General features: G+C 42.9%; 1 protein-coding gene across 17 annotated transcripts in view; it reads left to right on the forward strand.

Moving 5' to 3' along the window:
• Nucleotides 1-20,826, forward strand: part of CSNK1G1 (casein kinase 1 gamma 1) — a 173,684-nt gene extending 152,858 nt beyond the window's left edge. For 9 of the 17 annotated variants that reach the window (XM_042988661.1, XM_042988654.1, XM_042988650.1 and 6 more), the window contains 2 exons: nt 7,137-7,243; nt 13,065-13,207. In XM_042988661.1, coding sequence (XP_042844595.1) covers nt 7,137-7,243; nt 13,065-13,164 — 207 coding nt within the window. In that variant the 3' untranslated portion in view covers nt 13,165-13,207. The other 8 variants (XM_042988667.1, XM_042988659.1, XM_042988663.1 and 5 more) reach the window with 5 other exon arrangements.
• Nucleotides 20,827-22,730: the final 1,904 nt, after the last annotated feature.

Below are 22,730 nucleotides of genomic sequence, written 5' to 3' on the forward strand. Positions count from 1 at the left end.
TTTGGTTAGAATTAATGATTACAACTAATATATAAAAACCTAAGTAAAAATAAATTTTAGTGGCAGGTTGGTAGCTCAGCTGGTTAAGCTTCCAACTCCAGCTCGGGTCATGATCTTGCAGTCTGTGAGTTCCAGCCCCACACTGGGTTCTGTGCTGACAGCTTCAGATTCTATGTCTCTCTCACTCTCTGTGCCTCCTCCACTTGCACTCTGTCTCTCTCTCTCGAAAATAAATAAACATTAAATAAGTAAACAAAATTTAAAAGATAACTAACTCCAAGGAAAAAAGGAAATTATACAGGGAAGTAAAGAACCATGGTATATACTTCATGGTACAGCTATAGTTTTTAATAGTCATAATGTAAAACTAAGAATTGATCTAGTTAAAATTACAGTATAAAGTGTAATGAAAGGGGCACCTGGCTGCCTCAGTCAGAAGAGCATGCAGATTCTTAATCTCAGGGTCATGAGTTCAAGTCCCATGTTGGGTATAGAGATTACTTTAAATAAATAAAGTTTTTAAAAAACTATAATGGAACTAGAAGGATGAAAAAGGTGAATATATGCCTAAAAATGAAGAATCAAGATGCATGCAATTCAGAGATGTGGAGGTAAAATAAAAGAATCAGTTGTAAAGGAGGTGAAATGGTGGAATAGGGGAAAGAGACTGCTGTTTTTCCTAATGATCCTTGTAGAAATATGTGCTTCTTTATGCAATGTGTTCATAGAAGTCTGATTTAAACAAAACCTAACAACTTAAAAAATACATAGATACACACGCGCACACACGCACACACACATATATACATATCAGTTTTCATCTATCACATTTGTAGTAAATTATAAATTTAAGAGCCTATCCATCTACTATTGTTGAAATGTGAATTACAGCTATTTTAGAGAATTCTTCGGCACTATCTTTTCAAATCAAATATCTACACTTTTTGATTCAGCGAATCCAGTTTCAGATAAATATTCCTCAGAAATGCACAGATACTGAAGATACATATTCTAGAACAGTGCTCCTAAACAGGACATCAATCGTTTGTGATTTCAGATTTTCTAGTAATCACATTGAAAAGGTAAACATAATCAAGTGATAGTAATTTTAATAATATATTTTAACCCAGTTTAAAATAATTCAATGTATAGTCAGTATTAAAAATATTTATGAGGGGGTGCCTGGCTGGCTCAGTCGGTAGAGCATGAGACTTGATCTCAGGGTTGTAAATTCGAACCTCGAGTTGGGTGTAGAGATTACTTAAAAATAAAATCTTAAAGGTCATCTGGATGGCTCAGTCAGTTGAGCATCAGCTCAGGTCATGATCTTGGGGTTTGTGAGTTTGAGACCCATATTGGGCTTGCTGCTGTCAGCCTGTCCATGCGGAGCCTGCTTCGGATCCTCTGTCCCCTCTTTCTGCCCCTATCCCGCTTGCACTCTCCCAAAAATAAATATTTTTAAAAGTAGTAAAAAAAATAAAATCTTCAAAAAGATTCTAAGATATTTTACTTTTTTTATGGAGTGTTAGAAATCTAGTGTGGGGGCGCCTGGGTGGCTTAGTTGGTTAAGCATCCAACTTTGGCCCAGGTCATGGTCTCGCAGTCTGTGAGTTCGAGCCCTGTGTCAGGCTCTGTGCTCACAGCTCAGAGCCTGGAGCCTGCTTCAGATTCTGTGTCTCTGTCTCTCTCTGCTCCTCACCTAATCATGCTCTATTTCTCTTTCTCTCTCTCAAAAATAAATGTTAAAAAAAGAAAGAAAGAAATCTAGTGTGTATTTTACCCTTACAGAACATCTCTGTTTGGACTAGCTACATTTTTAGTGCTCAGTAGCCACATGTGGCATGTAGCTATTGTATTCGATGCTGCAGTTTAGAATGTTGCCACTTGTTTCTTTTTTTTTAAACATTTTTTTAATGTTTATTTTTGAGAGAGAGAAACAGAGTGTAAGCGGGGGAAGGGCAGAGAGGGAGGGAGACACAGAATCTGAAGCAGGCTCCAAGCTCGAAACTGTTGGCACAGAGCCCGATGTGGGGCTGGAACCCATGAACTGTGAGATCATGACCTGAGCTGAAGTCCCACACTAAACCAACAGAGCCACCCAGGCGCCCCATGTTGCCACTTGTTTCTAATACCAGAAAATCTGAGGCAACTAAATGTTCATTAATTAGGCATTAACTAACATAATACTTCCATACAGTGAATAGAGATCTCTGGTATTATGGGAAATGTCCAAGGTGTGTTGTGGAAAAAGCAAGTTGTAAAATGATATATGAAATTTGGCCCCATTTTTGCTTATTTTCACATACATATGCAAATATATATATAAGAGGAATAGCATACATATATGTTAGTTTATGCAGAATGAGAAAAAAAAAGCAATGTAGAGTAGGGGAGGCAAACACAGCCAGTGGGCTAAATCCCACCCTCTGCCTATTTTTATAAAGTTTTATTAGAACATAAACACACTCATTTGTTTATATGTTGTATATGTCCACCTTTATGTCCAGTGGCAGAGTTGAGTAGTTTCCACACAGACTGTATAGTCCAAAAAACCTAAAATATTTACTAGGTATCTTTTTATGTAAATGATTTGCATGCCCTTGTTCTCAAGGAAGATATACTGAATTTCCCACTAGCCATGTCCATATGATTTCATCATGGGAAACCTGCACTTTCTTATGTAGTCTTTTTTAATACTCTTTTTTTTTTTTTTAAACAATAAACATGCTTACTTTGTAACTAGGGGAAAATACAAAGATTAAATAATTTTTAAAAGGAAAATACCTCATAATCAGGCATATCTAGACAGTTTAGTTAACTAGATTTGTGTTCCCAGAACACAGAGGTACCCATTTGGACAGTGTTTCCTACTGTCCACTGTAAGGGGGTGTCTTTAGAATTGAGTCACGTAGAGTCTCTGACAGCACTTTTGGAAAATCCAACCTGCCTGTACTCCCTGTAAACTAAGTTCTGCCAGCTTCCTTGACACTTGGATAGGGGACAGGCAAGTGTGCCGTTTCCCTAATATTACATTAAGCTCTCCTGCTCCTCACTGCATCTGCCTCTTTAATTGTAGCCCCAGTTTTTGTAAACTCAAAAAGGCTATGCTTTTTGCAAACCAAATCAGTCCTACTTTTTTCTGGCACAGCAGATGCCCACGTATTTTCGAGTTGTCTCACTTTCCAAAGGTAATGTGTTCAAACCATGCTTAGCCTATCTGGATGACCTGTAGACAGCACAAACCTGGTAGGGAGTACAGAGCACCAAGATGAGAAGAGTTGGCTCTGAGAAGGCACATGGACACTCCCATTCTAACCTATTTCATTTGCAGACCCCACCCCCCCTCACCGTGCTTCCCATCCTTCCACTGTTTCCACAGGTCTTCCACATGTGAAAGATCTAAATTCAATTAAGGCAGTATATTTTTCTCTTTCAAAAAGATGACTCCAGAATTGTTTAAATGAAAATGTATATGAAATATCTAGAAATCTCCAGGGCCAAGCAAAGGCATGAGACTTAAGGATGACATTTAGCTTTTAACTAATATTTACTTTGCTCAAATCTTTATAATTTTAAATTATTTACAATTCTTGTTGAGGTCAGTATTATTCCCATTTTATATATAGGGAAGCTGAAGTACAGAATTACCAAATATGTTAGTTGTAAGAAGAAGGATTGAAATGTTGACTGTCAGCTAAAGTACTGTTCCCTTTGGTATATAGCTCTCACTTTTCTTCATAGTAATGTTTTTGAAAAATGGGACTTACTAAATCAAATTTTTTTTCAAATTTTTTATTTAAAATATTAAATTACTTATTAAAAGAGATGTTACCAATATTAAGAACTAAAGTTCAAAATAGCACTTCACCTTAGTTCTTTCCATGGGTAGTTCCTTATGATATTAATTACTTTGGTCTTATGTGAGATAGCCAGAAGAATGTGGGACTAATTTTGATAGTGATTACAACAAATTAACTTTCAGTATTCCAGGTACACAAATAAGCTTATTTTTTAATGAAGTTATACTAAAAATTCAGTATGAAAGGTATAAAAATGATACTGCTTAAAATACGAATAATTCATTGCATTCATAAGGGTGTTTTGATTTGGGGATTTGGTCTTTTTGTTTTTTACAAATTTTCAAATTGCTTTCTTCAACATCATTATTTTTAACTGCCATAGTAATTATGAAGTAGGTGGGACCAAGGTTGTTGGCTTGGTCTTACAGAATTAGAAACCAGAGGAGGCTGACGGTAGAGCAAGGCCTGGAATCCGGCTCTTTGGTCACCTACACTAGCATTTGTTCCATTGCACATCTAGGTAGCTGTTCAGTGGTTTGACAGACTACCTCCAGCCTAAAGTGAATGCTCTAAAGACCTAAATAAGTAGCCACTGATTCGCAAGCATATTTTAGTTATAGTTAGAAGTTAGTGACCAGGTACTCACTGATAACAGATAAGACATCTAGTGTATAAAATGTAGATCACCTCTTCTTTCTTAGATTGCCCAAGGATATTGCTTATAGGCCAAGTGACAATTTGTAGCCAGGAGAAGTTAGAGAGCATGAGACACTTGAAATACTGTGGACAGGCACCATGACCCAAAGTCACCAAGTAGTCAGCAGTGGTGATGCCTGTTGACTCCTGCTTTATTTGTACCCGTTGAGGCCAAGACATTTTCTTTAACATCTTACCTAGCTCCGGAATTGTTCTTTAAGAAACTTACGATGCTTTCTTCTCTAGCCCTTGTGCTCACAGAATACATTTACCAGCGTGACCACCAGTGTTCAGCCAGAACGTGCCCCAAGAAATAAATGTAGCCTGAAGAGGTTAACAGGACAGCACTAGCATGAGGAGCTGTGCTTCTCTAATCTGTAAACCTTCACTCCTCAAATTTTGTTTTTGCTGGTATTTTTCCTTCTCATTTTGAAATTTTCAAATTTATGGAGAAGTTGGTGGTGGTGGTAGTCCAATGAACCCATGTATATCCCTGACCTCAATTAATGATTATTAAGATTTTGTCATATTTAATTCTGTGGTAGTAGTATGGGGGTGGCAGAGGGAGAGTGTGTGCGAAAGTGTTTGAAAGTAAATTGTAAACATCATTGTATTTTATCTCAAAATGCTTTAGTTGGCATGTCGTAAGAACAAAGACATTCTCTCATGTCACCAACAACACCATTGTCATACCTAAAAAATAGAATAATAATTCTGTAATATCTAATACACAATTCATATTGCATTTCCAATTGTCCTCAAGATTAATTTTATAGGGTCTGGGATCTAATGAAGGTTTGTATTTAGTTGTTATGCCCCTTTAGTCTCTTTCAGTCTCTTAGTTGCTTAATCTACTTATCTGTAACAGTCACCCCTGTATTTAAAGGGAAAAAGTAAAGTTTTTAAGAGTCCAGGCTTGCTTCCTATAGAATGTCCCGCATTTTAGGTTTGTCAGTTTTTTTCCATCATACCAAAAGTTCAGATAAAACTTGTTTTGGGCAAGAATATTACATAATGTTATATAGTATTTTTTATGTCGGGAGAAAAATAAGGTTGAGTGGTTCCATTAATCAGAGGTGCTAAATTTGATCACTAGCAGATTCCTAGGGTAAGTCCACATGTAATGTTGTAGGTTTCTTTGACTAACCATAAAGCATTGTTTTAATTTTTTTTAAGCATGTATTCTTAATAAGAACAATACATATTTCTGGTTTAGAAATAATGGTAAGTAGAGACTGCTAGTAAGTAGTGTTTACCTTGTGTGCCCTTTATTCTTTGAGTAAATACCCCCAGAGATCCCTTATACTAAACATACCCTCCTGCCTTCCTCTTTCTGACTGCACAGGAAATTTTTTTTTTCTTCAAATTAGCTGCTGGTGAGGACCCCAGATCTAAAGGGGGGTAAGAATAAACATTAATGGAGGGAGAGCAACAGTAGTATGAACACTTGCTGAGCCATTACCATGTACCATGGCACTGGGCTAAGCACTTTCTGTGGATTGTCTGCACGGTAACCCTATTAGGTAAGCAGCACTGGTTCCCCATTTTGTGGATTAGGAAGCTCAGGCACAGAAAGACTGAGGATCTTGCCCAAGGACCCACAGCAAGTAAGTGGTGGAGCTAGGGTTCAGACTCAGGGTTGCCTAAATCTAGAGCCCGTTCCTTACTTGCTGTGCTACCTCCACTATTGTGTGCCAGGTATTGTACCAGATACTGTCTCATACATTTGCTTCTATAATTTTCACATCCACCTGTAAGAAACAGTCTCAAATAGCTGAAGTTACTTATCCAAGAGCATATGATATCCGAACCATTCATCCTATTTTGTGGTTCTCTCTCATGTTTCAGCCAGGGTCTTTAACAGCAGAGAGGTTTGTCCAGCGGGGTCCCTTTTCCCACTCCCCAGCACCCACATAAACAGGAATCATGTGCTGGAAATGAAACCAGGTGACAGAAGCAGCTGCACAAGCAAGAGAAGCCTGATCGGGTCTATATTAACCAGATGACAGGAGTGTGAGCCTTCAGTGAGAAATGGGATGACACTGAACCTGAAATAAAGGTTGTTGAAATAAGACTGGTCTTCCAAGGAAGAGTGTTTCCTTACCGTTTGTCCTCTCACCAGAGAGGATGTGGCAGTCTTGTTATTTGAGTGACTTCAAACCAGTGATCAAAGCCATGAAGAAATTTCTGAAGGGAAGTGTGATTGCTTATAATCTCTAATGCCCATTCTTGATTTCCTTTTTAGAACTTTTTTTCAGCATCATCCCTGAGTCTATTTATAATTATAGCATAATAAACTGAGAGAAGTAGAATTAAAGATAGTGATATGACCTATTCCATAGGCTTTTTGTGAAGATTAAATTTACACACAGTGTAGCCGAGCACTGACACAGAGTACGCATTCAGTGTGGAAGTTCTTACAGGATTACATCATTGCATTTTGTGTTCTCACATGACGTGGGGCTGGGAACCTTACCTAAATTAGGACATTTGGACCCTCAGCCCAGGAAAACCAACATTCCAGACACTGCCTGGTCAGTACCTAAACTGCAGACTAAAACTCCCTTAGAGACCCTCTCTGGTGCTGGCAGGAAGCCCCTATTGCCATGGTGTCTATCACACTCCGTCTTTCTGTTTCAGGTGGTTAGCTCAACCAATGGAGAGCTGAATGTCGATGACCCCACAGGAGCCCACTCCAATGCACCAATCACAGCTCACGCCGAGGTGGAGGTAGTCGAGGAAGCTAAGTACGTTCATCTTTCGAGGGGGCTCTTGAGTCCTAGGTTGAAAAATCTTCTTTGTCTCTTCTTCTCCATGTGCTGCTCATCTCAGACTGGATTCCTCATGCTTGTGTCCTCAGCTTTCTTCCTTTGACCATTTTATTTTTTGCATGGTACCCTAAGGCTGCTTCTGCCCTTCTTTAGCTGTGATTTCTGGGAAGACCATCACATTGTTCTAGTCCACATCAGGCAAAAGGCCTAGTGAACCAAAAGAATCATGGTATAAGAGCTAGAACAGATAGTAGTCATGAGCCTCTTGGGTCCCTCCAGGATACAGAAAACAATCTGCTTATGTAAATCATGGGCCACACTGAACAGCATTTGATTTCTGGTTCTTGGCTAACAACTCTGCATGTACAGCCCTAGAGCGAGGGCTTCAGGGCCATTTTGTTCTCACTTAAAATGATTCTGGATTCCGAGAGACTCCAATAAGTCAGGCAAGATAGTCTCTACACCTGTGAATAAAAGAGTCTTGGGAGGAGAGGAAATCACAATGTTCCCAAGATGGGAAGGAGGTGACTCTACTTCCTTTTCTGCCTCTCTTGCCTGTGAACGTGTTGCCCTGCCTGTACCACCAGCCCCCAGGTGCTCTCTGCATAGCGTGTGGTTAAACTCTTAGCATATAGAGTATAACAGGAAATGATTGCCAATTCTGCTGCAGAAGCAGCGTTTCTATCACTTCTTCCCTTTTTTGCCCCATCCCAAATTCCGATCCAGATTTAAACTCCCAAGAAGACGTGAGGTAGGGAAAGAGAAGTCCTTTACAAATCAGTAACTGCTGCCAAGCCTGATACAGATGACCTTTCCTGTAATGAGAGTATTCAGGCTATCCCGGTCCTGTCAGAGGCAGACAACATATTAATAGTGATACCTGTGTCCTAGGTGCTCTCTTGAGCCCCCAGATGGCCTCAATACAAGCCAGAACATGCTTACATCTCTGGGAGTAAGGTGGTGGGAGGCCAGTCAAGACCTGTATTCTTCCCTCCAGTTATACTTTCTATGGTTGTCCCCCAACCCCCACCCACCCCTCTGCTGTCCTGCCCATCTATATGATGAGTTCACTTTGCTTCCAAGAGGTCCTTTCCTTGGAAAGGACAGGAATCCTTTGAGGATTCCTACCCAGTAGATAAAAAGCACCCAAGGACGACTTGGATGATCTCTCACAGGCACGAGTCACTCAGTCCCTGATGACTATAGGCAGCTTTAGGTGCTCCTCTCCTGGTTTATATAGGGCTCTGGTAAGTAAGAAAGGCAGGGAGAGTTTTTAATCCTGGGAGGAAAGCATTTTTAGTAAGGAAACATGCTCCCTATTCTCAGGGACCTTGGAGATTTTAATGGTACTCACAGTGTTTCTTCAGCTTCCATGACAAAACTTCATTCTCCAAAGTAATCAGTATGGTACTTCTTATCCACAGTGTTCTCAACCTTGGCTGCACTTTGGAAACACCTGGGTATGTTAGAAAATGCAAATGACTGAATCCTGTCCGCAGAGATTCTGGTTTATTTAGGATTATGGCTTGAGCATCAGGAAATTTTAAAAGTCAGGTGATTCAAATGTGTGGCCAAGGTTGGGAAACAGGGCACTAGGCACGTTCTGATTCATACATTGTCTGGGCTTGAAAGATGGCTGTACCCATTCCCACCTACCTCACTCCCAATTCATGTTGTGGCTATTACTTTGAAGGCTAGAAGTTTAGCTCTGGATTTAATAGTGTACTGTGAATACCAAGATTCAAAGAGTTTTGTCCTTATTGTTTGCCTTATACAGGTTTATCTTTTGAACCCATTTCTCTCATTTGACTTTGGTAAATGTGTACACTGATTGTGTATGTGAGTGTGGTGTTTGTGTCCTGTGTGTAAAATAGGGGGCTGTTCACACAAAGAGATTTCAATGTGGTGACTTCTATTCTGGTATGATCCAAACTCTAGGATAAAGAGAGTTCAGAGTCTCCCCATTCAGTAAAAAGGACTACTGTGACTGCCACCAGTTCTAGGTTTGGGCCTTCTGAAATGTAGGGACCAGAAGGGAGCAAGTGTATTTGACCAGATGTCCTCCAGAAGCTCAAAGCTTAGGGCATTTTGTGTGCTGATTCCCCTAGGGATTTCATGAGCTACCAATCCATCTTGCCCAGGGAACTGTCTGGCAGGGCCATGTGGTTTTTTTCTTGGCCTTCTATGTGTTTTGGAGGAAAGGAGGGGGTAGCCATCAATCCACCTGCTCATTTTCATGGGAAGAAGTCACAGCTAGAGAAGCACGAGACGTCCCAAACAACCCCTCATTGCACGCAGCTGTGATGCCATTTGTCCATGCAGCCTGCTTGTGGGAAAAAGAGAGCTGTTGCCTATATTAAGATTCAACCAGAGACTGAGGAGATAAGTGAAACCTTCATTTCCAAGCATTTGATTCACCCAGCTTGTTTTATATAAAGGAGGAGAGAAATAACAGGGTCTTGGTTTTTGTTCTTTCTACAAAGTGAACATCTAACTTCCCTTTTCTTCTGGCTGTGGGACACATGTCCTTGTTTAAATATAATTGGTAAGGCAAGGCAGCTTTTTGGTTGATTTTTGTTATGGAGTTTTTGCTTACTCACTGACTTTAGCTATAACTTAGAAAATGTGGACCTCATTTCTCCCGAGAATTAACAAGAATGGGATTTTTGGCCCTTCTCTGGCAGTTACACCTTAGTCCAGAGCAGTGACCCTCCTTGCTCTGATTCATCTCCTACTAAAATAAAGTGTTGCTGAAGCCTTTTCCCTCCTCTAGAGGAAGAGCTAACTGCCAGCCAGCTGCTTTGGTTAGGCATGTTGGACTTAAAGAAAGGCTAGGGACTTGTCTTTCCCTCAGAATAGTTGGAAGGTCAGCTTAACATTGCACAGTAAGACTTTGTGTGGGAACCAAAATGGCTCACTTGGTGCTTGATTGAATTCTTACAGGCAGAATCATTTCCTCTTTCTTGTGCTATCTTCCCGGAAATTGCCCAGGAAAACCCGCTGTGGGGCTCCCACCAACTCTTTCTGTTCTACCTTACCCCTCACTGAGATCCAGTTCCCTCCTCAATGCTTCTATCAGGCACCTGCCCCTTCCATCTTAGGGTGGGGGCCAAGTGACCTGGGCCTACTCACCCTACCTCGAGAGAGGAAGAAACGAAACACCAACACATACTGCATGTTTGCATGGCTCACAGGGAGTCGCTTCCATCTCACCTCTGTGGACTAATATCTCTCTCTTTCTCTCTCTTCCTTTCTGTGTTTTTCTCTTTACACACTCTATAGCTGCCTGAAAATGCTCAACCTGTGGTGAGTCCCTCTCTCCAGTCCACATGATAGGGGAGCGGACCAGACTAGGCTGGGATTGGCAAAGCCAAACAAAATGCCTTAGGAACACTGAATGGCTTCCATACGCCACCTTGTGCCATAACCACCCAGACTGGGGAACTAGATCCACAAGGTGGGGATGGGGCAGGCCTACACCCAGGAATTAATCTGTTCCTTCTTTCCTTTCAAACCCATCTCATTGCTGTCTCCTCCTGTCAAAACAATATCCCCAGTATCCAAAATTATTTTTCTATTTTTAGCCAAGTGAATTGTCTCCCAAATTAATAGACCAGATATTATCAGACAGAGAGGGACAGAGGCAGGAGGACAAGGTTACTCTATCAGTTGTTTAGATTATTCTTCACAACCCCAAGGGCAGTTATCACCAGATGATCCCCCATTCTGTGGTTTGGTCTCTAACTGGCTGCTTCGGAAAAATCTGTGACTTTTCTTTTGATTCAACTGGTTCTTCCTTCTGTAGAATGAGTCTCCAAAAGAGCTCCTTCTTGGGGGGAGAAATGGACATTTTGTTGTTGTTTTGGGGGTTTCTGTTTGTTTTTCGTTTATTGTCTTGTCTTTTCTTTTCTCTTCTTTTCTTTTCTTTTCCCTGTAAGAGTACATTTAGTGGGCCAAGGGCTGACCTGGCTAATGAGATATTGGAGCCCTTCTCTTCCACTCCTGGAAAAGATTCCTTGAGTGGAAGGGGGAGCCCTAAAGAATCTGCGTTCAGTCAAGTACATTCTTGATACAAGAAAGAGCCCTCTCCCCAGCTCTCTTCTTAGACGTTGCCTGTGACCTTCCAGGTGCTCCTGAACTGGTTGGTCTGTTGCAGTCTGGAATTATAATTTCCCCACAGTGTCTGCATGCGTGGGGTCATATTCTATGTGGTGATAACAGCCTCCTGGACTCTGTGTTTACCTTGTTTCTATTTGTCTTCAGTGACTAGGTTGGACACCAGTTTCTGAGCCCCATTGGTCTAAGCTAAGTTGCCTATGGGGCTTCCCCAGGAATAGGGATATATGGAAGATAAGTCAGGTTTTATGGAAATAGAATTTGTAGTCTTATGGTACTGGGGAGTACCTTTGACCTATTTATCTAGCAAACATGTCTGTGTAATCTGACATTGTCATAGTCTATTTTTTTCCTGTGAGATGTCACTCACATAATCCTGACTGCAAATACAGGGTCCACTGTGTGCTCCTCCAACTCTGCTTGGGACTCTAGGGGGTTCCCCAAAAGCGTAGGTTACCCAAGAGCTTAGATACCATCTAGCTTAGGTACTCCGTAAAGTTTAGGTGCTGTCTAGCTGTAGAGATAAGACATCTATACTGGAAAAGACAAGTAGGTCTCCAGGAGACTTGTTATTGTCCCTCAAGAGGTCACTGTGGACAGGAATGGTCAAGAAAGACTTCATGGATACTGTGGGGCTTGAGCCAGGTATTAGAGCAAGGGAAGAATGTAAAAGTACACCAAAGAAGAGAAGCCTGGCAATGAAATAGCAAAAGGGGAGAGAGCCAGGACATAGCAAGAGAGCAGTGTGGGAACGGTAATGGCTCAGAGGTCTAGAGAAAGAGCACTTGGTGGCTTGTGGGTAGGGAGACTGGATTGATTCTGACTCCAGCATGCTAAGAATTTCTGGTCATCCAATCAAAGAATCAACTAGAAGAATATTTACGACACAAGAAAGGTTCATCACTCACCTTCCTTCTCTTTGGAGAGTTAGACATTTGTGTGGAGTTAGTAGGTGGGCTTGGTCTGGGGTCTGACCCAGGTTAATAGGTCCTATTGCTGGTAGTCACCACAGAAACCAAAGAATCGAAAAGCAGATTGTGGGGCCTGTTTCCTTTTGGGTACAACTATGAAAAGCTGCCGAAGCTTTAACTACAGTAACTAGCAAAAATTAATCCGGGGCTCTAAACCGTAGCGCACATTGCCCTCCAGTCAGGCAGATTCAGCATGATGTGCCTCAGCAGTCAGGTTATGATGTGCTTGTGAGCAGACACTAGTTCTTAGGACTTGCCTCGAAGGAGGTAAAAGAGAAGTGAGTAGTGTAGTTTGAAAGGGACCAAAACAGTATTTCAGACTTCTTTGTGATTGCTCTTACCTACTAAAAATACAAAATCCTCATTTTAGCATCCTCCAAAAAAAAAAAAAGAATAGAAATTGACTTAAATGTTAATGATGTCTCTGAAAATCATGGTTAACGGAATAGGGAACTCTGGTATAATACTGGTGCTCCCATGAGTTTTAATTTGCCTTGTTTAATATTAATATCAGGACTTTCAACTTGGAAAATGTTCATTTTCTAAAGCATATATAATAGAAAAAGATCATTTTTTTTTCTTGAAATCTTCTCTGGGGAGAGGACTGTCTTAAACAATCAGAAGCATTGGTCATTTTTATTTCAAAGAGTTTATTCAGTCTCCAGATTCACATGCCACTTTGTTTAGTGACTATATTCATACCCATTTAGTATTTTACAGGACTCATGGCTGGCTCCGTCAGAAGAGCATGCGGTTCTTGACCTCGGGGTCCTGAGTTCAAGCCCTATGTTGAGGGGAGAGAGTACATAAATAAACTTGAAAAAAATAGTGTTGCATAAATGTCATTGATACCTTCGGCAAGTCTTTTTTTTTTTTTAATTTTTTTAAATGTTATTTATTTTTGAGAGACAGAGACAGAGTGCTAGTGGGGGAGGGGCAGAGAGAGAGGGAGACACAGAATCCGAAGCAGGCTCCAGGCTCTGAGCTGTCAGCACGGAGCCTGATGTGGGGCTCGAACTCACAGACTGTGAGATCATGACCTGAACTGAAGTCGGATGCTTAACCGACTGAGCCACCCAGGCACCCTATCTTCAGAAAGTCTTTTGAAAGACCCTCTTAAGAAGGTCCTATTTCTAAAATTTTCATGTTTGATTCATTCAGATATGGGGAAAGGCTATCATTACTTGTATAAATGTCTATTTCTACATTCTAAGAAACTTTCTCCAAATTTTTAACAACTTGTCCATTGGGTGTTGAAATACCAAGGAGCCTGGCTGAAAAAGGAGAGAATCTTAGCTACAGTGAAGAACTTAGGAGAATGGGAAGTAAGCACCAGTTCTTTATGTTCATATGAACAGCCCTGGCATTAAACCCAGAGATTTAGGCAAGAGAACCAGACAGAGTTTTCTCCGAAAAGCTTTCCTTTCAAGGGTCCAACAAGTTTGCAGCTTGACTCCCCTCCACCATCTGGCATCTTTGACTCATCCACACCTTCTGGCCCTCACATTCTCATTTCCCATGTGTCACCTTCCTGGAAAGGACATGTCTTATGCACCAGCTATGCCACAGCCCTCATCACCCCCTTCTGGACTTAGTCATGCCTCAGCAAGAGCTGCTTCCTATTTCAGAGACAGGAGTAAGGAAGGGATGCTTGGGCCTAGGGCTGTGCTGGAGCTGTGGCTATTGTCCAGGGGGCAACACGTGGAGGGCGGATGAAGGGAGCAGACCCCAACCTCCACCGTACACAGGGCTAGTCCTCTAACCTTGTTTGGCACGGCAGCAGCGGTCTCAGTAGCTAAGCCGAGGACCCTGCAGCCATATGCTTGCCATTGGTCAACTCCTGGGCTGTGGCGCTGGTCCCTTCTGAATGAAACGTGGGCTGTGTTGATATCAGTCAGGGGATCTAGGCTCACAGTACTTATTAAGAGTCAGGGCTCCTTCTGCTTGCTCCGGGTAGCTGGGTGGGGATGGGGGTATGGGATGGAGAGAATCCTTAATCCTTCATTGGCAGCATCATGAGATCCTGCTAAAATTGCAATCATATTTTGTGGGGGATTCATTTGTTTCAGTTTAGCTCCATATCCACTGGCCATTGAAGCTGCATTAAATTATTGTGCCCTCTGTATCAAGGGGCAGACGATGCTGGCTAGTCTTAGGCAGCCCTGAGGAGCCCCCAGCCTTGGTTCCAGATAAAGATGAAATATCTGGATTCAATGATAAACCTTCATCCTTCCAAAAAACACCTGTTTGGACCCTGCCTAGCCTGCATCATTTTGATGATTGAGTTTGGTAGCAGATTGAAATGAAGTAGCTATTTCCTTTGGCTTTCCTGGCAGACACTGCCCACTGCTTCCAGTGTGTGCACTGTAGGTGGTGGGTGTGGGTGGCCCTGTGGGTGGGTGCCATGGGGGAACTGCCCCCCACCCGCCGGGCAGTAAGCAGAAGCAGGCAGAAGTCTGAAGCTGTAAGCCTTCCACACTGACTTGCAATGTTCCTTGTACTCCAGGTGCTGCTGTTTCTTTAAGAGGAAAAGGAAGAAGACTGCCCAGCGCCACAAGTGACCAGTGCCTCCCAGGAGTCCTCAGGCCCTGGGGACTCTAACTCAATTGCACCCGCAGCTCCTGCCATTTTTCATTGGAAGGGACTCCTCTATGGGGGAGGGTGGAGGTCCAAACCAAAAAGAAGAAAACAGATGCCCCCAGAAGGAGCCAGTGCAGGTAGCCAGGGCCCAGTGGGTCAGTGGCCATCCCCGCCTGCCTACAGCTCTGAGCAGGTCCCAGAGCTGCAGCTCCTCCACTGCTTGCCCTCGGGGCTGCCTGGTTGACTCTCCTTCCTATTGTTTACAGTGAAGGTGTCATTCACAAAAACTCAAGGACTACTATTCTCTTCCCTCCCGTAGTTTACTCCCGGTTCTTGCCCCACCCTCAACCCTCTCCAGCATAAAAGCTAGTGAGTTAAAGGCTTTGTCTGCTGAAGGAGCTTAAGAGGCTGGGGGTGCGGTCAAGAAGGCAGGGGGAAGATGGCAGGCCTGGCAGGAGAAGAACGTTCTCCACCTACCAGGTGTGCCTGGCAGTATGGCTCCGTCCTCTGTGCCTCTGCAGCCTCCATCCCCAGCTGGCCACGGGGTGCAGGTTCTTGCCACCCTCCCTCCTGTCAAGTTACACTGTCGGACACAAGCTGTGAGAAATCTGCAGTCTACTGTCCCTGCGCGTTGGCATTTTTCGCTCTCTTGACAAGCGAGCTCTGTTCTCCAGACGGTAGTAGGACAATGCAAATTGTTCTGAGCAAAGGAAAAAACTGACTTTATTGCACTTTTAGTTTTGTTTTTTTTTTAAACAAAAAACATGGCAGATGCATATTGTGTCTGGTTATATTGGGAGTTTTACTTTTTTCTGTTTTGAGGGGGATGGGGCCAGCCAAGCCATTCAGAGAGAACATGGGTCCAGAGGACATTCTCAATGGAAAAAGTTGGGTCTGCAGCACCCAAAAGAGAAGAAGCCAAACTCTTGTCATTCTGAGTAAACACTCAGGTTGGCAAAGAAACATACTTGAATATTCATTCATCTTCTCAGCTGCTGAAGAATGTCCCTACCAGAGCCTCTTGACCTCATCAGCCTACAGTTTGGACCGCCTAGCTCTCCAGCACATGGGATGAGCCAGCCAAGCCAGACTGACCAGGAGAAGGAGATGCTTGACAAAAAAATTGGAAATACCAGTTTCCTCCACTGCCAGGGACTTCCAACTAAATAGCCATGTGACTTTCTTAGTGACTTGGGGGACAAAATTAGTGATGAAATGGCCACCGCCATATTGCCACTAGTGGACAAGAAGAGGAGGACTAAGTGAACCCGCCTTCCAACTGCCAGAAGAACCTCAGGATTTGGCATCATAGGGCCAGGAAATAAAATCATTGTGTACTGTCTGCCCCGATAGCTGAGTGATAGCATTTGGGCTGGCCTGCCTTACCAGGAACCAAGCACCTGCAGATCTCCCAGCAGGTCCACAGCAGCATGCTTAGGACTGAGCACGTGGGGCTGTATGAACAGGAAGATAAGATTGGCTGGTGCTGGAAAATTCCAAGGGAAAGGATACTGAAATGAAAGGTCTGAAATTATCTTCTCATTTGGATATAGACTCCTTCCAGATAAGATGGCCATGTACCTAGAGCGTGTTTTCCCCAGTCCACTGTCTGCCTCCCCATGTGGGTTAGCCACCTGATCTACTACCATGAAGAGTCTCGGTTCTTCGTTCACTGCTTGGAAAGTAATGTATGGAGTTAATCTTACTGTGCTCAATTTTCATTTGAGTTCAGTGGCTTATGTAAACAGTGACCTCTTTCCAGATGTGATAGAGGAGAAAGAACCACTTACATCAGGGAACAAGGCCTTGTATCTGGGAGTAGAGAGAGCTAACTCACCAAGGAGGACAGTGGCTGGTGACTTAGTCTGGTGGTTTTGGGAACTCCGAAATCATTGCCTCTGGCTTGAGATGGAGGGCCGTGTTTTGGACTGGAGGATGTGGGGATACTTTCTGGTAGTTGGCATTTCCTGACAAGTCCCTTGATGTATCTTACATGGAGCAGAGATAGCAACAGTGGCATGGATCAGAGTTACTGGGCTTTACCTCTTCCATCGGGCCTTGGCTAGGAAATACCATTTTACTGGCTTCAAACCTGCTCAGCTCATGTAAGGATTGTAATCTTTCATTTCTTTAAAAGAAATTTTCCTGTATACAAAACAGAGTGGCTGGGAGACACAGTGTCACATCCCTTTTCCACAAGGGTTTTGAATATTGAGGTTTGCTTCCTTGATAATACCTAGTGGTTAAGGCACCATCACAGAAATGTACAGTTTCTCAATTGGCATTTGGGCAACTCTAACTTCCTGTATAGAAACTTTAACTTCCTTTTCCCTCTGTAGAAAAAAACCTTGCCTCTCAAGGGATGGCAAGGGGAAGTAGTGACAAAGCCTCTAGCATCCTGGCACTCCACACCCCACTAAGTGCCTCCCACCTCTGCTTCCACAAAAAAGCAAAGGCATTGACCAGCTTGGCTCAGGGCAAGCCCCCCTGCAGCTGAGTTTGTGACTTTTTTTGGTCTTAAATGTTTTAAAGGCTAGCTCTTGAAGGGTTAAACCTAAGCAGTTATGGGGGGTCCTTCCTAATGCACTGTTCTCATTCTCTGCACCCCCCCCCCAAATCTCTTACTAGGTATCTGCTTTTCATAACAAAGGCAAAGAGCCCCACGTCCCTCTGGCATGTAGGGTAATGGTGATTCTTCCAAGGCCATTAGCACTCCAAGGTGGTCCCAGGCCTCTGAGAGATTCTATTGTGATCTTCCTGAAAATTAAGTAAATAAAAAGACTACCTAAGGAATAATTTGGCCATCAGTTCCATCCCCACCAGCACATCAGGGCTCCCTCTTCAACCCTGTTGCTATAGTTGCTTAGTTCTGTGCCTCAGCCGGGTCCCTGAGGTTGGGCAGTCCCTCCACCCACCACCCACCCAAATCTACTCACTATAGTTTTGGAACTTTCTCCATTTCACAGCATGGTGCCTAAGGATCTTTTTCTTTGGGATTGGTGCAGTTGCTTCTGAGTTAGCAGTAAGTACTAGCAGCGTTCACTCAAAATATTCTTAATAGTATGCCATTAGGAGGACGTCTCCCAAGCCCTACGGTCCTCAGGTATTGCATCCTGAGCAGATTAAGTCACGCAGGCCAGGAATCCACCAAGGCACAAGCGGTCCTTCTCTTATGACCAGAGGATGATGTATGTCTGTGCAATCAAGCAGCTAAAGGTTGATCACTTACACACACCTTGGCATTTCCCAGTGGTCTCACTCTGGACTCTGCAAGGGTGGGCAGTGTGCCAGCAGCCAGTGTACTTTTCTGACAGCCTTAGTGAACATTCTGCTATATTGGGTCTGTCTAGAAGTAAACAGGGTCTAAGAAGGTACAAGTCAAGTGACTAGGCTAACCTCCAGTTAAAGCTCCATTTCACTCTGGAACGCAGAGGCAACAGGGGACAGCAGAATCCTGGGCTTTTCAGTAGAAATGTTGATTTGCCTGTTTTATCTGCATGAATTCCAGGTACAAAGAAATCACCTCTGCCATTAGCCAGAAGAGGGTCCATCACCTCTATATCCCAGCTTAGTGCACTGGAAATGGACACTGATAGTGCATATTCATTGTTGATTCTCCGTGTTAGTAACCTCCTTTAATGTCAGAAATATGCAGTGATGGTAAATGTATGTCAGATTGGTTACTAAAGATCATAGCCTTAACTTTTTTGTATGCAAAAGATAGAATTAATTGCCCCTGTCAGCAAGCATGGCTGATGTTTCTCAAAAATAAGTACTTCCATGACAGCATAGAAAGCATCTCAAAGGAACTTGATCTTTTGATGCATCTCTCCCAATTCCACATGCCTCCTGTGTGTCCCAGTCACCTCCATTTTCATACTGAAACCAGTTTTCCATTCCCAGTGAATTGCCCTGACAGTGTCGTCTCCAGCGTCAGCCACATTAGGGCTCAAATTACTCAGATTGGGAGCTTACAGCGCCATACAGCCAACATTGCCTTTGCCAGTCCACTGCCACTGTCCCCGCCATTGCCCCAATGTGGGCAGATGAATTCCAGCAACCCTTAGGGAGCCAGGATAACGAGGCACCCCATCTGGATTGGCCATATATAAGCACCAGGCACTTGTTTTGGGGGCTCTTGTTTTGGCAACTCCGGGCCTCCAGGAAAGCCCTGTCTAGAAATTGATGGCCAGTGATTCCCAGTCTTCCCTATGACGGGTTGGCAGGAATCAAAATGGGATTCCTATGGTTTTATTGTTTTGGGGGTGGGGGGAGGGAGGCAGCGGAGGGGTGGCTTTGTTTCTGAATAAAGAAGAGAGGAAACTATGGCCCTTCTGAGGGTTTGCAGAGTTTGAGCACTGTTTTAGCCACAAATAAGAAATCTTGGAAGTCTTTGATCAATTAAGCAGTCTTAAAAACATGTTTCTCATAACTCCTTTTGCAGGTGACTGAGTGCAAAAGAATAGGTTTCTCCACTGTATTCAAAAATAGTAAGTAGGTTCCCTGGATATAGACTGTAGTAGTTGACAAATTTCCTCAAAAAGCAACCAGGAAGTCCACTCCAGTATTTGTAGATCAGCTTACAAAGGAAAAAGTGAACATGTACTCCATATATTTCTAGTTTTGTTACCAAACTTGATGTTATAAAGAAACCTCAGTTCTGTGGACAGAATTTCTTTTGTCGCTTTTCTTTTACTCCTCGCAATCTTATTTCCGGTGCCATCACCACCTTCAGAGTCTCAGAGCAGAGGGTTATCCTTGGTAATAAAGGGGGGTGCAGTGCAGTCATCCCAACAAGACACACAGGAAAACAGCTGTTCTGACTGCCTCTTCCCTGCAAACCCCCTCTTTCAGGGCAGGTGAGACATTTTCAGTGTTCCTCTTCATGAGCTCCAGACCAAATCCCAGGCCAGCCCTTGCACTGAAAGCTTTTGTAAGAGGTTTATCAATCTGTTAGGAATGTCTCAGGAGAGATGAGCCATTTCTTTGGGGGGAAATCTATTTACAGATGGGTGTGTGGTTGCGCTTGTATGCCTGTGTGTGTGTATATGTGCGTGCATGCGCACGTGGTCTCATCTGTGCATTTCACTTCCATAAAGACTCACAGGCCAGGCTGCTGAGACCATGTGTTTATGAATATCCTCGGAAGTAAACAAGTAACAATTGAGCTTCTCAAACTAGTGTCACAGCAGGCTGGCTCTGGGAATGAGCCCCATTTATCAAGCAGAAAAGTAAACAGCAGAAAAGATAGAGATGAAACCAAAAATATTATAACCCCCCAATGGAAAATAATGTTGATTCATCAATTCCCATTGGATATATTACATGCTCTAATTTATTATATTATTATTTTGTCTGTTTCTTTAATCTTTGCCCATTGTACTTTTAAAAAGATGTTGGGATGTTGATTGCAATTTTTTAAGACTAGATAATGTATAAATCAGCTGTGGAAATCAGTTTTAAATGCTGTGTGGATGTGTCTGATTTATTGTTAAATGCCTTTTTTTTTTTTTTTTTTAACTTTTTGTTTTATTTTAGATATGTGTTGTTGTTTCATAAACCCCGGCACTGGTCGCAAAGCTCAGCTGTGAAAATGAAATTTGTAGTATTTTTTAACATGAATGTTTATTTCAAGTGTATTTGAAATGGTTCCTCTGGGAGAGAGATTTGTACACCATTAGGAAAAACTCCTCTGCAGAGGAAGTAAGCCGCCTTTGGAGAAAACGGAAAATGGGTCTTGATGTGTTATCTCAGAGTAGCCCATTTCCTAGGGCACCATGGAAAAACACAAATGTGATCTTTAAGTATACCTCTTCCCTAATTTGGGGAGGAAAGGACTCAGTTTGCACCCTTTTTGTATGTAAAATAAAATGTCTTACCTTTCTTGACTAATTTTGTTTGGTTAGTTGGTTGGTTTGTCTGGTTTTAAATTCCCCTGGCTCGTTTGTAACTAAGAATCCAGCTAGGATTACTTTGATAGGATTCAGGGCTCTAGTGAATGAAAATAATGCTTGATACTTTGGCATTCTTGCTTCATTCCTTTGGGTTGAACATTGCTCTCTCCTGCTGGTCACTTTATTTCTGTTTATTTATTTCTAAGTTTATTTGTTGATTTGAGAACCAGAGCATGAGCAGGGGAGGGGCAAAGGAAGAGAGAGAGAATCTCAAGCAGGCTCTCCCCTGTCAGCATGGAGCCCCATGCAGGGCTCAAACCCAACAAACTTTCAAAACCCAAGAGTTGGATGCTTAACCAACTGGGCCACCCAGGTGCCCCCATTTTTTTTTTAATTTTAGAGAGAGCATGAGTTGGGGAGAGGGGCAGATGGGGAAAGAATCTTTTTTGAATGCTTATTTTTGAGAGAGAATGAGCAGGGGAGGGGCAGAGAGACACAGAATCTGAAACAGGCTCCAGGCTGAGCTGTCAGCACAGAGCCCAATGCCAGGCTTGAACTCACGAGCCGCAAGATCATGACCTGAGCGGAAGTCGGATGCTCAACCAACTAAGCCACCCACCCAGGTGCCCCACCCCCCCCTCCCCGAGAGAAAGAAAATCTTAGGCTCCACACTGAGTGTAGAGCCCGATGCTGGGCTCTAATGACCCTGGGATCAGGACCTGAGCCGACTGAGTCACCCAGGCGGCCCCTGTTGGTCACTTTAAATATTCCTGGCAGTTGGGGCGCCTGGGTGGCTCAGTCGGTTAAGTGTCCGACTACAACTCAGGTCACGATCTTGCGGTCCGTGAGTTCGAGCCCCGCGTCGGGCTCTGGGCTGATGGCTCAGAGCCTGGAACCTGCTTCTGATTCTGTGTCTCCCTCTCTCTCTGCCCCTCCCCCGTTCATGCTCTGTCTCTCTCTGTCTCAAAAATAAATAAACGTTAAAAAAAAATTTTTTTTTAAATATTCCTGGCAGAACATGGACATTCATCACTCACATACTGGTTCCTGTATCCCTGTGGTTCTTAGGTCGTAGAACATCAGGAAGTTAGGATGTACTCTGTGGAACAGCTTTGGAATAGCTTTATAATGCTCTTCTAATGAACATCTACACAGGGGATAAAACTATGATGTGCAATTATAAAATCACAAATATATATATATATATATATATATATATATATATATATATATATATATAGCCACAAAGTAACTGTCAATCGGCATGATTGGTTCCAGCTTTTTTGTTACTACTCAATTACTACTTGATTTGTTTTTTCACTGGGTAGGCAAGTAAGCAGAAGACACTTAATTAAGATCATCATGAGAGAAAAACTTCACACCGAGAGCATTTTATCCATCAAGCTTTTTTTTTCTTTCAAAAGTGGAGGGGAGGTGTGGAGGAGGCAGGTTTTATGTGTTTTAGCATTAGCTCCTCAGGTGTAGGCTACTTTGAAAAAACATAGTTTGGTAAACATTTTTCTCAATGGCTATGGAGGGCATGAGACCAGTGAGTGGGGAAAGAGGCCTGACCAAAAAAATGTTTGGAGGATCAGATCAACTTTGTCAGTGCAACAGTTTTACCTAGGAGAACCTTTACGGGATTGAGGTGTGAGGATTAGAAACAGCAAACATCACTTGTGTTTACATGAGAGAACTGTGGAAACTTTGCAGCCTGACTGCAGTGACCTCAGTGTAAGCAAGGACAAATTAATGCCAGTGGCCATGCATAACCTCAAACTTAGGTCAGCACCTCATAAAGACGACAAATTGCAGGGCTCAACTAATTGAAAGGGAGCTGTGCCTACCTAGAATTTGGGCTGTGAAGACCAAGACTTTCTATATTAAGCTTCGAAAAGTGAT

The sequence above is a fragment of the Panthera tigris genome, chromosome B3, assembly GCF_018350195.1.
Source record: "Panthera tigris isolate Pti1 chromosome B3, P.tigris_Pti1_mat1.1, whole genome shotgun sequence".
Taxonomy (NCBI): domain Eukaryota; kingdom Metazoa; phylum Chordata; class Mammalia; order Carnivora; family Felidae; genus Panthera; species Panthera tigris.